This window comes from Notothenia coriiceps, unplaced genomic scaffold (assembly GCF_000735185.1).
Source record: "Notothenia coriiceps isolate Sejong01 unplaced genomic scaffold, NC01 NC01_scaffold00033176, whole genome shotgun sequence".
Taxonomy (NCBI): domain Eukaryota; kingdom Metazoa; phylum Chordata; class Actinopteri; order Perciformes; family Nototheniidae; genus Notothenia; species Notothenia coriiceps.
This window is the reverse complement of record NW_011365877.1, coordinates 306,332-324,469: the sequence shown is the minus strand read 5'-3', so window position 1 is coordinate 324,469 and position 18,138 is coordinate 306,332. Positions and strand designations below refer to the sequence as shown.

General features: G+C 39.9%; 2 protein-coding genes across 2 annotated transcripts in view; both read right to left on the bottom strand.

The window, feature by feature from the left end:
* Nucleotides 1–4,902: 4,902 nt before the first annotated feature.
* LOC104961403 (FXYD domain-containing ion transport regulator 5-like) lies at nt 4,903–10,283 on the bottom strand. Its single transcript, XM_010789705.1, has 8 exons — nt 10,242–10,283; nt 7,624–7,747; nt 7,437–7,535; nt 6,848–6,979; nt 6,722–6,763; nt 5,705–5,734; nt 5,048–5,122; nt 4,903–4,952 (listed from the first exon to the last, which is right to left on the bottom strand). The coding sequence occupies exons 1-8, from the start codon at nt 10,281–10,283 to the stop codon at nt 4,903–4,905; spliced, it is 594 nt and encodes a 197-aa protein (XP_010788007.1).
* nphs1 (NPHS1 adhesion molecule, nephrin) overlaps nt 7,467–18,138 on the bottom strand; it is a 32,089-nt gene continuing 21,417 nt past the window's right edge. Inside the window, exons 24-30 of the mRNA XM_010789704.1 lie at nt 17,992–18,040; nt 17,343–17,475; nt 16,244–16,322; nt 15,871–16,037; nt 10,242–15,699; nt 8,768–8,813; nt 7,467–7,535 (exon numbers count right to left, since the gene is read on the bottom strand). Coding sequence (XP_010788006.1) covers nt 15,619–15,699; nt 15,871–16,037; nt 16,244–16,322; nt 17,343–17,475; nt 17,992–18,040 — 509 coding nt within the window. The 3' untranslated portion in view covers nt 7,467–7,535; nt 8,768–8,813; nt 10,242–15,618. The remainder of the gene's footprint in view (nt 7,536–8,767; nt 8,814–10,241; nt 15,700–15,870; nt 16,038–16,243; nt 16,323–17,342; nt 17,476–17,991; nt 18,041–18,138) is intronic.

The following is an 18,138-nucleotide window of genomic DNA, read 5'->3' as shown; positions in this document are numbered from 1 at the left end:
CAGCTGATATAACCAGTCTGATGGGTAACAGCCTTTCTGCTTGCCAATGAACCTTACTTCACCCAACTCATCAGCATAAACACCAGAGAAAAACAATCAGGCGCAGAAACGTAACCAGCCTCCACCCATCAGAGCCCGTCTGGACTTGTACAGAGAAGAGTTTAACAGCCAGGGGCCCGGCACTGCATCCAATGAGCGCTCCCCACCTCTAACCCTCCCATGTTAGCCCTGTAACAATAGCCTTAAGACGGGGCTGCTGGCTCTGTATAACTGACTGGAACAGGATCCAACTTGTCCATAGATTACCTCATGAACTGAGGCCTGAGTAGATGATTAAAATAATACAGTAAACATGTTCCTGGCGTCATGACAACAATCTGCCAACATTACTCAGAGAGACAGAACAGCCTAAACCAGTTTAACGCTTATTGCCTCTCGTGTACACCTTGTTTCTTAAATGCAGTTAGCTCTAGGTAGGCTTTCTGCACAGTAATCAGTTTGCTTAGTTTTTTCTGGGATGCAGTAATACACGATATGCGGGTCAGGTGAGAGAGGTTATAGAGTTTAAGTTAGTCCCCAGAGATTTCCAGGCAGCAGCAGAAAAAACTGCCATTGCAGAGAAGAAACACAAGACAATCTGCAAGGGTTAAATTCCTGTGCAGGATTAGCGGCTGCCTCGCGGGGCTGCAGCCAGCTCCGGCAGTGTTTGGTGCTGACTGATCGCTCTGCTGAAAAGAGGCTTAATCACACAGCAACCTCTGGCTTGTTGGATCAACAGTGCCTTGCGAGGTTTATAAGTCACACCTGGGGATGAGCTGTGTTTTGAGGTGATGCAGTCACCGTGCTCCTGTCAGAGCGCTGCATGAGGCAGACGCCTCGTTTTCCTGAATTCAGACACGCAGGGATGTTTCTATCTTCTAACAAACTGAGAAAGAACCTAAAAAATATCTTGAAGTTGACATGCTTTTGTTTTTTTTGCCCTCTCTCCTCTCATCACCCTTCCTTTGCTTTCCTTTCCTTCCTTTTTCACCACTTTCCTGTGGCTTGTCCTCCTTTTCTCTTCAGGATCTACTCCGTGCCCACAGAGCAGGACCAGAAAGGGACCGTCTAGTTCCTGGTGGAGTAGCACTCCAATAACAAACAGACAAGAGAGGAGCGTTGGGTTATGTCATCTCCTACTCTTTGACTCAGGACAGATTTCTTTGCACAACAGCCTGCTTCCTCCATGCAGTTCATAGTTCGCTACTACACCAACTACTAACAAAACATATGCATTTTCTTTCCACTGTTGTATACTTTAGTCTCTGCCCCAGCCGTTTATACACCACAAACACGCAATTTAGCTGGGGACATTTGGAACACATTCAAACCTTTTAATTGGATTCTATTTGAGGAATCCAAATCCAAGCCAGTGAATATGGCTTAAAGCTTCTTTTGTTAAAAGGGACGATTCAGCACAGCAAGAGTTTCCCTTTTTTTAACTACCTGAAACAAGAAATGATTCCTACCAGCCATGCAGTGAAAGTGTTTTTCGCGTTTGATTCGGTGCATGTGGAACAGACCTGCCTGTGTGAAATGGTTGAGGAGCTAGACAAACCATGCTAATCCACGCTAAGCCAGCCCATTGCTCACTTCACTTGTCTGACACCTTCTGTTCTAGGCCCATTAGGAGTGACAGGAGGTTGAGCAATAAGAGATAAAAACCTGTTCAACCTCTTCTCCACCTTAGTAAATAGAGACATGTGAAAATAGTGTGAACATCTTGCAAGAAATGATATTAATCAACTGCCCAAAGAATTATGTTTTCCTTCCCCCCCTATGAAAGGCTTTCACTTTAGGCCCCCTGGTTGTAAATACAGCAGCTCTCTGAGGGCAGTAGAGAGTTAGACTAATGCTTCACACTGGTAGAAAGAAGCTGGGTGTGAGGGAGGATTTAATCTCACAAATCAAATAAAGTCCTGCGGATGATTGGGAAAATACCAACAATGGTTTTGTTTTATACACACAAAGCGTTATGGCTCCTCTCTTTCCATTTAAATGGAAATCAATCATGTCCTGGGAAAGAAAGCTTTCTGTCCTAGAACCCCACGCACTGGTTGCATTATTTGTTGCAATAAAGAGGGAACTCTCTCTTGCCAAGGTTAAAGGGGAATGGGACATGCTCCAGATCGACATGATGGTATTTCAATTGTGGATCATGACGACACTTATAATGGAGAAAGCGCACTGGGGATGGCTACATGGGGTTAAACACTGGATTTGTCAAAGCAGGATCTCTCTTTGCTCTTCCACTAAATCCTGCTGTTAATCTTGCCACTGGGGACAGGGCTTGGCCTCATTCCAGCCTGACTTGAGAGCAAAAACAATTGGGCAGTCACGTCCTCTACTGTGTGTACAGCAGCTGTAGGTCTGTTGAGGCGTTGCCTTGAAAATAATGTATCCCAATTTACAGAGACACATTGGCAGATGAGATTATTGTTTGGGCGTTTGTTTTATGATCAGATTTGAGCACTGTGTGTACAGTATGTGTCACACAAGCGTAGCATTGCCCAAAGAGCCTTCAATATGTGCCAACATTTCAATTGGTGGACAATTGGACAAAAATTGCAGTGCAAAACATTTCAGGTTTTTTTAAGTCTTAGTATTTCCCCTTTTTCTGTCGGAATGACAAACCATAATTGTACAGCATGGCAGCAGTGTTCTCTTTTAAGATTGTTTTCAATAAGCAGAAAGACTTTGTAAAAACCCAAAGAGAAACACATTTAGTCTGGTAGCCTGTTCTAATGTGACCAAACTCTACTCAGTTATTCCCTCCTGTAAAGGCTCTGACGCTGCGTTTGTAAATGTAACAAAAGTAGGTGTTGAGCTTTTGTTTCTTTCTCAATGGGATTTATCTGGAAAAGGTTCCGATTTATTTTATTTTCTTTACAGGCTTGAGTACGGTGTCCCTGAGGTCAATGCACTGCAACTTAAGAAGCATATACAAAGAGACAAACAAAAGCAAACAAAGAAAACATCTTTATCAAGGTGTCAAAATGTAAGCATGATAAGAAATAAAGAGAATCGAGTACAGAGACGTGCTACAAATACACGCATGTCTGCACAATTTGCAGGATTCCTGTACTCAAATGTGCATGTGCACGATGTCTCTCTCTTTTTTTTGGTCTAATTGCACATGTTTTCTAAAGCTGCAGTCCATAAAGCCATCAGCGCCCCGTACTAAAGGCTTTGCCTGGCCTTACACATTTCTTTTTAGAATTTAAAATATAATATATTGTATGTATTTACAGACTTATATATTTGCATTGTGTCTCTTCATATAACAACATAATGTATTTGGCTATATGGTCTTTTTATATACTTAAGGGGTTATGTGTTATCTCCACTGTTCATTTATAAATTGTTTGTAAAAAGAAATTTGTGGTGAGTGAGAATATGTTTTTTCCCAAAACTCTTTTATAAGATATCTGTAATTTAGTTTAGCAAAACATTTACATTTGGACTTAATGTTGAGTACTGTTCACATGTGCGAATGCATTTGTCTTTCTGGAAGAACTCCCACTTATGTGTTTGTGCAAAGGGAATTCACATTGTTTTTTTATATAATTATTTACCATGTGTATATATTATATAGCTATATACAGTATCTCAATTGCAGTCATATATCATGAATCAATTGTTTGCATATCTGCTCTCTCTCTGATTTGTTCTGATACTTATCAGAACAGTTGATACTACTGTGTATTACTAAGGTATGCTGTACTCTGTTGATAAAATGTGCTTGCTTTCTCCCAGTTTGTTGTCTGCATCGTTTTTATGCCATATGGATGCAAAGATAATGCGCCAGTGGATCTTGTTTAATCTAGGGCTTTACTCACTTACAAGCATAGAGCCACTAAGAGGCTTAGACACCCTTCCTAAACATCACGTTAGTTGAGACTGAAGGCGTAAAAGGCATGCAGGATCTATTAGGGAGAGAAAGTGACCCAGCTCTCAGTTTTAGATCCTGAAGTGTTGTGCGAGATTATCAAACACACAATGTTAAGGGGTAATTCTTCATAACCTTTAATAATAATAATCCTGGCTGTGAGACACTGCCTATGGCTGTGTTATCAGTTATAAGATAAAAAAAGGTCATTGAGAAACCAGCCGCTTCATGGCTGAAGGTGTGATTAAAATATGAATAATATCATCGTTATTTGCCAAGATGAATAATCGCTTTACTTTCTAAGTGCAGTCTGCTAACTATAGAAAGGACATTAGACAAAGCTTAAGTCAGTATGGATTGCGTTTTCTATTTGTTTATTGGGTGTTTTTCAATGTTGTTACCAAGCAGCGTGCAGTCACTCAGTCTGCGTTCACACACACATTCAGGTTTGAGTGTTTCTTAGCACTTTATTGTTATTATTATTTGTACACATGGTGTCTCTCTCTTTAGCCTTGGACCACCTGGTAAGATCTGAAAAAAAAACATATTCAAGTATCAAGCCTTATTTAGGCAATCAATTATATGTATCAAGCAAAACTTTACCACTATGAGGAAAATAAACAATGCGCTTTGCAGTTATGGTTTTACCCAACAAATAGCTTAATCATTTTTTTTTTGCATATTAATCATCACAGAGATTTTAGTCAGCATTCTGTTGAGCTATTATATGTCTGACATGACTGATTGTTTGCCATATATCACCCGGCAGCCTGTGATATAAATGACCTAACTCATTCTACCACACTTCCCCCACCTTGCAATATAAGCAGGGCTTCCTGCTCACAAACTGTAATTTAGTTAAACATCACTTTTGCATCAGCTTCCATTGTCTTAAATTATTCAGCTCTTGTGCTAATGATGGACCCCTCAAGCATATAAAACATTTGAACATTAACTTGAATGAAAGAAAGTTCTTACTTAGATGACTTCTTGTGACAGTTGGGCAGCCGACAGATCCTGCCACCTGCAGACAGAGATAAGCAAAAGAGTTAGGAGTGCAGTGGGCTATAATTGCAGTGATTAACAACAGAATAAAGTGAATTGCAGAGCCACACTTACAGCCAATGACCATGATGCCCACAATGAAAAGAACTGCTGCGATGGTCAGTCCAGCATAGCGCAGGGACTCGTAATCTGGACATATACAGTAACACATGAATCAAGACCACACTGGAAAAAATACTGCTCCAAAATCAAGTCAAAGAATAATGAAAACAAGGTGTTCTCACTTAAAACAAATCTGCCAATAGAACAAGTCAAGATTTGCTTGGTTAGATTTCTTGAAATAAGATGGGATATTTAGTTAAAGGAGACTCATTTTGAACTGTATTTGACCAGGATCATGTAAATGTTATTACACAATAAGCCTGAAATGCTCAAAAGATTTCAGTTTTCCGATGTTAATTGGTGATTTTCTAATAAGAATTTGTTTTTGTTTTTGAAATCAAGTAAGATTAATTTGTTAAAGCAAGATTAAACATCTTTTACAAAAACCACAGCAGCTTAAAGGACTTGTTTCATTTGAGATACAACTCAAAATAAGATGTTTTCAAGAGTCTTGAAGATGCATTGTCTAAAAACAAGACCCTATATCTCACTGCATTGTTACCTCCTCAGTTATTATGTCTTGTATCAAGTGTAAAGACATATTCTGTTTTCACAGTGCATAGACACAACAGGTAATAACACACAAAAAAGGCAAATATAGCTTCTTACCATAGGTGAAATCTTTATCCTGCTCCGGGTCTATAAGAAGCAGAAAGTAAAGTGTTGAATTAAGTTTGAGTTGAGGAAAAGCAAAAGAGAGAAAGGATCATGGGGAACAACAGTCAGAGATAGAAAATAGATCTACTGGCCTCTCTGACATGCTGTTGTATAAAAACCCTATCAGTGTGGGAACCCAGCACAGCATGAGGTCACACATATCTTATCCCTCTTTGCATAAGGTACAATCAAGCATTAATCTTCCGGCAAGAGAGGCCGTGAGGAGCTCTGTTCTACCACTCTGCCATGGGTTTTGTTTGGAAGACAGGGAATTGTGATACTGTCAGTCTGCCATGAGATAACAACGAAACCGCAACGCCTGTGGCATTCAAGCTAACTATGAAGTAGTAACATTTTTATTCACCCCAGGCAACAACTTTGGTGGCTTTCCTAGTTGTTGTGGATGGGGAAGATGTCACTGTGGATACAAAATATAGACAGTAAAAACATTAGTTTTCATGACATTTTTGATTTTATGGATCCCTTTTCTGTCTGAATGTAATGCAAAAATAATGCAAGGGCATAGTTTCATAGTTTATATGGAAGCATATTTTTCTTTGGACATATTGATTCCTTATCTTAGCCATACTTAATTATCTCTCACTAAATTCCAGGTGCATTCCTATGCTACATATTTAATTGAATTTCTGAATATTTTTTTGTGAAATGGCTCTCTTAGGAAATGTAGGCTGACACTTTTTAAAACACATATCAGCCTTTTCTCTCTCTGTTGCTCTCACTTTAGTTCTCTCCCTTTCTCTGGTGCTGTAAATTGCAGAACGTTCCTCTGTACTGTACAGTATATCTCAATAAGGACAGGGAGTTTAACATTTTCTAATTAACTCATAATTAGTTTTAAAGGGGAGAAAGCTTACTGTAAGGTGGTGTTATAGCATACTGGAGTGCTTATGGTCTTTTGACCCGCCTAACTCAATGATGTTCAAACATGTGACGGGTGCAGATTGTTACCTGTTGGCTTGGTTTGTAGCTTAGTTGTGCCATTATTGGGAGCTAAAGGGAAAGACAAATACAAGTCACATGAGGTTTCATTAAAATAATGTGAGTTATGTATATCACTAACAGCACCATACTTACCTAGTGTACTGTTCATTTGTATCATAGTGGCGTTGACTGGTTTGCTAGTTTGCTGGCTTGTGGCGCGTTTCGTGGCGGGAGTTTCCTGGGAGGAGTCAGCATCTCTGGTGAATCTGCTCTGCACTCCTCTTCCTGTTACATCAAGAAAGAAACTGAATAACAAGAGGCTAAGAGGCCTGACCTTTTGCTAAAAAAATGACATTAGATTAAATAAGAAGACGGTTGATAGATAGATAAATATGTTTCTGTTTTTACTCTTTAGCTATGTCTACTCGTCACTTCACAGATGAAGATTACATTAAAAATAAATTATGATTTGATAGAATAAGATGCACTATGCAACAGTTAAAACAAAAGTTACATTAAGCTCTTCCTTGACCAACTTTCCTCCTCCACCCACTGACAGACAGTCAGGAAGACAGAACAAAACACAGACTAAACACAGGCAGGCAGCTTGATAGATAAGTGGATAAATAACTGTAATGACTAACATTTATGTATATGGTTGTAAATGTAAAAAAAGGAAAAAGCCTGGAGACGGAAAAGCGCTGCAAAGTGGAATTTTTCAGCATGGCCACGAGATGCGTACCAGTGGGAGTATGAGCAGTGGGCATTGTTGTTCCGTTTGCCATATTGTTGCTCACAGACTGCATTTGATCCGCCGTTGTGGGAGACTGAGCTCTTGCCACTGCGGGGGGGAAAAAGACACATTTGAATCACCAAAAACACAAGTCAGATAAAGCCTTACAGCGATGGCTCCATACTCTAAACCTTACAGGAAGACCAAAGGGCCCTGTTGTTTACCCCAGTGATGTTCTCAAACAGTGCTGTGATGTATTCCTGGCACAGGCCAGACTGGAGAATGTCTGGCCGTGCAGGGGAGAGAGGCCTGCAGATGCACTGAGAGTATGTCACAGTGAAAGTCCTGTGAGTGGGGCAGTGCGGCACAGTTACAAAGAAGTGGCTCTTACAAAACCTCTGGCTACAACAGAGCTGGATTGTTGTGAGAGCCTAAGGGACAGTGAAGCCGTTGTCTGTTTACTCACTCAGCACCTTCCCATTAGTGCCGGAGCTATACAAAACCTCCACTTTATCGGCTAATGCTGTGATTCTGACTACTTTAATGAACCCATATGCAGGAAACTTGACTATGGGTGTTGGGATTGTTTAATGTGTTAGCAGTATTGTGTGGATACAACATTTTTTTTTCTTCTACTGTAATAGACCTTTCATATCAGCGTCGTCTGTTATTCTTGGATATAAAGTGTGATAAAGTACTCTTATCTTGACTGGGATAAAGTTAAGTAATATTAGGATCCACATTCAAATGTTTTTACATTATAACATTTTTGACAAGGTTTCATGTGTTTTTTAAGGTCAACTCCACCTACTGGTGAGGAAAAATATATGTAATAATAATAATAATAATAATAATAATAAATATATTGACCTCTGCAGGATCATTTTTGACCTTTCTTTTAAAATCACTCTTACAAGTTTACAATTGTATGGAGGCAACATACTAAAAGGCTGTAGTGCCCCTTTAAGTTGCTAATAAGCAAGCTGCTGTTTAAAAAGACCCAATTCTGAAAGAAGAAATAACATGTAGTCCCTCTTACAAGCAAAATGTCGAACTCTTGAACTAAAACATATTATTGCACAATTCAATCCACCCAGGCGCGTTGCTGTAACAGTCTTTCCTCATCTGTAATGACTTAGCTTATAGGCTACTGGCTAATGCTAGCAAACTCCAGATGGATATTGTTGTGTAACTGACATGCGTTACTTTTCTGACTCTACGTTTGCCTACCTGCAAAGCAACATTTTAGCATAATCCTGTCGATGTGATTTTGACCAAAGTGGCTGCTGTTTAGCAAATGTTAAAACCTGCTTTGAAATTAATTATTTAAACACACTCACCTTTTAACATGACAAAGAGGATGAAGGTCAATGAGGAAAAATAAATCTGAAAGGAAAAAAACATATTAAAAGGGAGAGGAGCTGAAATAAGAATGCAGAAAGAGTGAATCAAATTGAATTCAAGGTTCAAGGCATTTATTGGTCATGCGTACATAGCTACAGTGTAGTTATGACGATGAAAATCTTAGGTCACAGGCTCCTCCAACAGTACAACACAATAAAACAGAAAAGATAGTGCAAGTAAATACAAAAATAATTCCAATGTATGCAGTTGTATTACATTCTCTACCATTTTGTTCAAGATCTGCAAAGTAACACAGCTAAATCGGAGCAGATACACATATCTAGAAAAAACATATGTGCAGTAGCTCCCAGAAAGACAGCTGTTTAGCAGGGTTTTAATTTTTCAATGGATTAACCAAAGCATGACCAAATGTTGGACATACACTTAAATACAAATAAAAAGGGTGCATGTGAGAAAGCATTCACTATGGAACATGTTGTGCAGTGCTAAATGTATTACACAGGAAGTTGCACTCATTGAGGTTTATACTTCTCCTTCCTCTTAAAGCACACAGGCAACATCACCCACTCACCCTCACGCGGTTTGCCAAAAAAACAAAACACAGCTTCTTACTTTGAATGTCAAACTTTGTAAAATACACATATATTATCATAACCACATGTTTTATTCATTTGTCAAAAATGAGTGATTGAGGCCACACATTGTGTATGCTATCCTCCCACACGTGTATTGAACTTTGTCGCACTATTGATCAAACTTCATCTCATTTCAGTTTCCAACTGTCGCCTGCTTAAAAAAAAAAATGGCATTGGAGGATGTGTCAAAATAACTCCTTTTAGCATAATGGAACTCCTGTACCGGTGAACAGCATTGTCTGGTTCAGCTGAAAAACATACTCGTTCCTCCCCCTCACAACATATGGCCCTTAGCTTCAAAACAAAAGAACTATAGAAAAACCGAAATAGGTAAAAAGCTGTCCCATATTGCATGATTTTATAGAGACACAGCTGCCATGCAGAGGCAGGTATAGTGACGGATGGAGGTCTAGGCCAGTGACTCGGTTTGAATCCACCCCCAGCAGAAAAGGAATCTGGATCCTTGACCTATCCTGGTGGCAGCTCGTCCTCCGGGCGTGGAGCCGTGTGACAGGTGAGCGTCCGTGGTCGTCATGAGCTGTGACAGCTCAGATTAGCAGGTCATGCCAATCTTCATTTCACTCCAGAGCATATGTCAAGATGAGGCCTGTGTCCCCTGGGCTGTACAGGCGTCTCTGCCTTCCCTAGCCTGACTGCCTGCCTGTTTGTCACATCTAGCACTCTCCCTCACTCTCCGTCTGTCTGTTCATCCGTTTGTCTGTCATCCTCCATCAATCTCTCCATTCAGTCCACCTCACCAAAACACCTCTCAGCAGCCTCATATTTAGTCATCCATCCAGGATAGTATGCTTACCTTAGTATCCATCCTGGGAGCTCCCCGGGTCCAGAGGTTCATCGTTGGCCTCATCATCCACGCTGCTTTCCTGTGTCTGTCACTCCTGAAAGGCTGATGGGCTAACTGCTAACCAACCACACCCATGTGCTCACCATCTCTACTTCCTCATCCAATTGTCTGAACTCTGTTTCAGTCTCTCGCTCACCCACTCTCTCATGTCATGGCCTCCTCCTTCTTGTTCTCTGCCTCCTAGTCTTCCACTCTCACTCGCTGTGCTCAGATTTCTGTCAGCGGTTCAGCCGTCTCCAAGCACAGCAGCTTGTCGCCCTTCTTTATTTCTGTTTCCCCTACAGAATACTGTCATTTATCGCACCCTTGTGTGTTCCACCTGTCTGTCATCCTGTCTAGCTTACTGTCTTTCTGCACGTTTATACAATCTGTTCTGTCCACATCTGTCATCTCTGTTCATCTTGTTGTCTCACAAACAAGAAATGGATGACCTTGTTGTAATTAGAGACTGTTGATATGTTACAAAAAAACAATACTTGTGGACTTGTTAAACATTTTATTGATGAAGTTTTATTAAATATCCTCCTTTGAACACTTACATTGAGGATGTTTGTGAATATGTGTAGCTGTAAATAACTATAGTTAATACTTGACTTTTCAACAAGCATATAGAAGCAATTCTTCAATAAATGAAATAAAAAAACATATTAAAAAGTTTGTAATTCTTTTGTAAACTCACATATCTTTATGTCAATCACATTGAATTGCGGTTTAAGAGGTAACACATCTTTGGGTTTTGTCAGATTGTTGAGTTATTGCTCCGAGGCTGCAGGATTGGTGTGGGATTGCGGCCGAACAGCATTATCTAACTTTGACGAACACATCAAGACTGTTACAGAAGACAAAGCCTGCAATTCATCCTTCCTCAATAGCAGAGAACAGTCTTTGTCTACAGAGCTTTTGGTTCAAGTTGTCATCCCTCACATTTCTATGATTGCTCTAAAGAAACACTTAGCACTTTATAATGAACATCCTTAATATAGCTCCACTTTATCGATCATTAATAATCTATCAGGTGGGGGGGAAGTGTGTATGTATTCCACTTTATAAGAGTAAAGTTGGTCCAATGAAAGGTTGCTGAGACATTTTAATAACAACTATTCATCTGATTGACACACAGAGACTATTTCACATTTTGCTATTCATTTTACAATTTTTTTATTCGTTTCTGTAGCAGAGGATTTTTGTTGATTGCAGGCATTAACTCTGCTTTATATTAATCCTGGTCAGAACATATTTATTTTATGCATGGATGTAGGTTTTAATCAGGTGTGGATAAACCTTTAAAACTACATTTCAGAAAGTGATGTATGAATGCAAAAAAACTGTATTTTAACTGAGTGTCATATTATACTCTGAGTTAATAGTAACAGCTTGTTATTCATTTCTTTGTCCTTTAGTCATCATTTTATCGTAGTGTTGGAGTGGGAGTAAGTGTGTATTTAAATGAGTAATATGCAGAGAGGGACGTTTGGATTTAAATGTGCTTACAAGTGAAAAATAAAAAATACACCCTGGTTCGACTGAGACTTGAAAGAGAAAGTTATTTTTCTTTTGTTGAATAAACTGTATACCTTTGGGGGGAAATACCAGGAGAGTACTGCTTGTCTGGATTTGAATTTTGCTTAATTAATTCTGCACTATTTCAGATAGAGACAAATATGCAGTGTAAGTGCGCAGGGCTTTAATAATGATTAAAATCCCAGACTCAACTTCTTGTTGTTTTACGTGCAGTCTCTCTCGGCTCTGTAGCCACTTATTTTGACCCTTGTGTCTCCATGTAGCCTGATACACTATGGACAAGACGGTGATGTTCTTTTAGTTTCAATATGCGTTCAGATCTGACCTTATTAAAATGAACAATCTATTGTGTTTTCACTCCCTAGTTTCCCTTAATGGACGCCTGTTATATTTGTTCAGTTGTATTCTTTTATCCATTGGCAGGCCAATTACATCCCAACTGACAACAGGAGATCACAGGCACAAGTGAAACATAATAACAGCCGCTACAATCATGTTCTAATTTGTAAAACCTGTGGTTGCTTTTGATTTGATTTCTAACTATTTGAAATTGAAAAAATCGGAATAATGACAGCAATGACAGGGTTCGCAGCAATTTGAGTTAAATTTGAGTTAACTCCCCACTGGTAGCACAACCTGTTAAAGTCATAAATGAGTGTTATTCAATCTCATATTTGTTTTTCAGAAAGAAAAATATTCATGAGAGGGGGGAAATGTGAAGACTCTCCTAGGGCTGAGATAATTAGAGTCTCATTTTTGTTTCTCTTTTGACCTAAATGTTCACTCGTGCAGAATGAGTGTTCCATCTCCCCCGAGATTCTTCTGAACGCATCATATCAAAACGTTCATGAGGAAAAACAGAGGTTGAGGTACAGTATTGAGCTGTCAAGCCTTCACTTGAGCAGATTAGCGTTTGTGCCTGAGCAGAAAGGATGCATCATGAACATGCTGAGGAATGAACACAGCAGTCATCTTGACAGGAACTTAAACAATGGCTCAGTAATGAGACAAACACACCTTGACAGCTCATGATGGAGAATAGGGAGACTAATTGAAGGAACACATTCATATGAAATATTGCGATTTATCTCCAGGCAGTCAAGCCTTTGAGGAAACAGAATGGTGTAGGTTGTGCAAATGTGTGGATAACAACAACATCATCAGAATTTAAATATAAAGTATACATATTTCAGATGTGTATTACACTATTGTGAAACTTGGTTCAGCTAAAAAAAAAAAGAAGGTATAAAGCGGACCACGTCATCTTCAACAAAATAGTAAAGGAAAAAATGCACACTTCTACTGACGACCGATAAATTAAGATAAACACTTTTTATAAACTGTGAGTCTCATCTAATAGTGTCATCTGTGCTGTGTTATGTGTGTGTTCTCATGAGACTCGTGAAACGTGCATGAGGGAATAGCATTAGCTGGAAGCAGAACCAGGATGCATGCATAACCATTGTGTACACAGATATAGGAAAAGCTCTTCCCCTATTTGTGTATTGTACAAGGCAGCAGCTTAAAGAGCTATGGAAACTTTGAGCAAGTGTCTCTGATCTCTGCATAACAGTAGACAAACACACAGAGCCCTTGAACCTTGTTGTTGTATAACAAAGGGCCATATGGTCTCTGTTGTGTTCTTTAGGTTTTTAGGCTGCGTGTCAGTGATAGTATTCGACTGTAGCTTTAAACGTTATTAATCAAAAATATATATCTGTCTGATTTTTTCTTTTTTTCTTTAAAGACCTGCTTGAAGATAGGATGGCTGAGTCAGTACCAAGCTTTGGATTTGTTAAACCACACTAGCTTTGATCCAGACTGAAATATCTCAACAGCTATTTGATGGGTTGCAATGAAAGTTTGTCTAAACAGTCATATTCCTCTCAGGATGAATCATCCCCTGACGTTTGAACTATCTCCATTAACAGGTTAACATTTTAATTATCCCACTACTTTGGTTTATGAAAGATAATGACATCTCCGTCAGCACTTGCTGTGCTTCAGTGCTAACTCGCGAATGTTAGCTTCCTGACAGGCTAAACTAAGGTGGTGTGGCAGATAAACCTTACTCCTGTTAAACATCAATTGTCATTGTTATCATATTAGCACACTGATATTAGCATTAAGCTTTAAGCAATGTTGAGCTTAAAAGAACAATTCACATACAATTGCTAACTATGTATCTTACCTGTGGTGCTGTTTTAATCTAAGATATGTTGGCTTGAGGTGCTCAGTGTTTGAGATATTGTCTGTACAGATGTCAGCACTCTATTGAATATAATGTAACTAGCTAGCTCTCTGCTTGTGATGCCCAAAGTACCAAAAGAATACATCTGAAAAGCTCAACAGATTATTTCTGGAAATCTTGATATAGTTACTCAAGAAGAAGATCTACAGACCTTATTGTTAACAGTTTCATGCAGGAAACATGCATCTACTCAGCCAACTAATGTAGCAACTCAGCCGAGGAGGATACCATTCATGTGTACACCTCGAGCTGACGCAAGCCTCTTGTAGAAAAGAAAAAATGCTACATGTTTACATTTATATGTTTTTGCGCTCTGATAAAACATAAGCCAGTTGTGCCATCTTATTCCGATTTATTAGAGAACCATCACATATCTACTCAATTTTTATTATATTTTATATTGGAGTATATCATTTGTTGATTTTAATTTGATATCTCGTGTAAAGCAACTTTGGGTTTGCAAAGAGTCCTATAAATAAATATAATTATTTTATTGGGAGTGGTTAGCTCTATGCAGTGAATTTATTTTCTTTGAACTACAATTTGAACAATAATGGAAACCAAAGGAAGAGGCCAGGGATTATTTTTGAAGCAGTAGCCACAGCATCAGCTTATCCCTCTCTTCCTGAATCCATCTCTCTGTGAGTGACCACTCTCAGTGAGACAAATTCCTGACACGGTCTCTCACCCGCTCTCACTGATGCTGTGAGCTAAACTTCAATCCGAGAGAAAACAGGATTAGAGTCTGGCCCAAGATATGGCTTTACCTTACTGAAGACATAACCATGCTAAATACCACTCAGTGCGATCCCATTGTCGGGATTTCACGGACTTACTGGGAAACTCTTTGTATCAGAGAGGGAAGGGAAAGGCCACAGTCTCCGGGTTTCATCTGTACATGTTTCAAAATGTTGACATTGGACGGGTCAAAAAGGATGTTGTCTGCTTGGGTGGCACTGTGACTCTGCGCTGCTTCTGCCCCGTTGCCAACTACAGCGATGTCAGTCCATTTTTGTCTCTAACTGACTGATTCATGTCTACCTGCAGGCCTAATGGGAGGATGGGGGCGGGGGGGGGATTGTGAGTAGTAACCGTGACTTGGCTCTAAAGACAAAATAACAAAGCGAGGTCATGGGACGAGTGATATCACAGAGGGAGACGGATATAAACTAGCGGCCGGTCTGTTGTAAAAGTGTTTGAAAAGAACCATTCATGTTGCGTGTGGTAATATCATACACATCATATATTTCATCATTCTGCCATTCGTTTTTGCTTTTCAAGCTCCTTCAGTTTAACATACAGTACTGTTGGTCCACCCGATCTGACGAAAGCGCTCAAGGTTAGCAAAGTATACAAAAAGACGTAAAAGGGAAATTCGGTATTATGTTGCATATCACATTGAGCTCGACTTGACTCATGTGACAGCTACATTCTATAAGACTAGGGAGAGATGATTCAGAACGTTTAGCATTCAGTATTTTCGATACAAAACAGTACTCAATGACTTGTGTTGAGCCCTGTCGTAGTGTATTTGTTTGCTCTGACCTTCCCACTCTAGACTAATTCGCCTCGTTGTTCAAAGGGAAGATGAGAATCTCTCGGCGGTTGTCGAACATCCCTCGCTCTTTCAGCAGCCTGCTGAGACACAGATTGCATCTCAGTTATCATTAATGTCACAGAGCAGCAGCAGCAGCAGAACATTATCCACCTTCATAAACGGTTCCTTTCACAACTGAATAGTGATAATACATGTAAGTAATACATCACGTAGGAGCTCTTATCATAGGTAGGCTTGCTTTTTCTGACCTGAGGGTATGCTTTTGATCTCGACTCATTCCTCTGATGAGGCAATCTGTGGTCGAACAAGGGTGGAGGGGAAGGAAGTGTGGAAGCCAGGATGTCCTGGTACAGACCCCTGTCTCTTACGTCTTCATACAGATGGCTGTGAGGGTCCACAGGGAGGCGGGTGACATCTTGAAAAGCACATATGATTGCATACATCAAACATCAATAATAACTAGTAGTAAACATTAAGATAAATCAGAATATACTCCAGGTGGCACCAGCTGAGTCACAAGGACTGATTCAGCTCCTGACTGGCTCGGACCGCATCATATTTTGGAAAGGAGCCAGGTGTTTACTGTTGCCTTGTTTACTCTGAGGTGTATTTATGTCTCACCGTGCCTGCGTGTTTCCTCAGGGTGAGGGTTCAGAGGCAGCATGTAGTCACCGCTGGGGTAATAATAATGGGAACTTCCCTGAAATGAACAAAAGAGATAGCATCAGCCCAGCTTTGGCCTGAGGTAACTTCAGGTAAATGACAAATCCACGTGTTGCACTAGTGCCAGGGGTTGCAGTGAATTCTTGGAAGGTCCTTTCCCGCATATTACTTTGTCACTCGCTTCTAAAAAAAGTTCCACCATGCAGACTTTTGACTACATTGTTTTATCCCCGACATTTTGATTAACCGATGTACTTGTCACAGTGTCTGAAACATAGCTTTAATTTGTCATAGGAATCAAATGTAATCAAATCAAAAATGTTCTTTGATTTACTTTGCCTTTCTTTTTCCTAGTCTTCTGCATTTCTTCCACCTCTCCAATGCTAGGGAGATGATAACACTCGTTTAAATACACAGTTGTAATTGAAACTATGAAAGGCAGAAGATGAGAGGGAGAATCCACACTAATAGGGATTCATTGAACCAGTTGTTCATTGGGGTGTATGCAGAAATCAGACACAGATATTTCAAAACCTGGAGGGAATAAAACCCAGACCAGCTAAACTCAAGGGGAAGATACCTCTGCAGGAGGTTTGGGAAATGTGTTGTTTAGTCATTTGGCTGATCCTGCCCTTACAGGTACCATTTTAAATGAGGGTAAAGATAAAGCCTGCCTCAGAGGGGATTTGAGGTCTTATTATACCCCGTCCTGACAGCACACATCTGTTTTCTTCTTCCTCAGCCAACAGTTTTCTTCAAGGTTCAAATCCTTGTTGGCCTTTTTAAAGTACAAAATGATAATTTCTCAGAGATCAATGTGCATTTTGAATGCTAATTGTGAGGTATTGATCTGTGTTCCATCTCTATGCACAGCTAAAGGTTTCATGAGTTTATTTATCCATTTTCCTCGTTATGGCTGAATTCTCCACTTCCTCCTCTGCCAGATCCCATCACCCTCTGCCTAACCTCTTTCCTCCCCTCATCTGTTTACTCAGCCTTCTCGGCTGTGTGTAACTACCCCTTTCCCTCCCTCTCATCCCCCTCTTCCCGCTCGTACCGCTGCGTAGCTCTCGTAGACGTGGCTGTCTGTTTCAGATCCGGAGTCGATGAGCAGGGTGCGCTGGGCTGCCGTGTTGATCTTCTCTCTGCTCTCATACTTATTGGCGGTGCTTACAGTTGAATGACTACCCCTGCATGGAGACATTTGATTCGTTCATTTTCTTTAACTTTCTTGAATTATATCCAAACATTTGTACTACTTAATGATACCAGTGATGCGGTTACCCTTGGCTTTTCTGTTTATTTCTACGATGCTGTCGACAGGCAGCTTTACACTATGCTCAGGAATTGTCAATGTAATACCCAGCTTTTCTCTTGTACTCCATACAAAGGTTTCGGGTACCTACTTACTGTATATTGTGTATGTCTTTGCTTTATTGTAACTAAAAGAACATTTCAAAATAAAGTATTTAAAAATAATAATAATAATAATAATAATAATAATACCAGGGATGCAAAACATTGAGCACACACAGCTCAATACTCTAAATGCACATGTTCTTAATAACAATGTATATTGACAGAGGCTTGTTGTTTTGCCAGCCTGGCTGTTTTAGTAGCTGGGTCATCCAATGGAAAAGGCCTGAGACTTGGAAGTGGATTGGATGTGTGTCTCTTTAATCCCACTTCTGATTGCCTTAACTTACCCCTCCTCTTTATTCTTCTTTCCATCAAGCACACTGCCTCCTCTACCCCCTGCAGGGGGAATGGAAACGGGAGGAAAAAGGCTTAGTGTTAGGACATCAGAACTCGAAGAGAGGAGCATCATCTCATAAGCACTCAAATGGATCAGA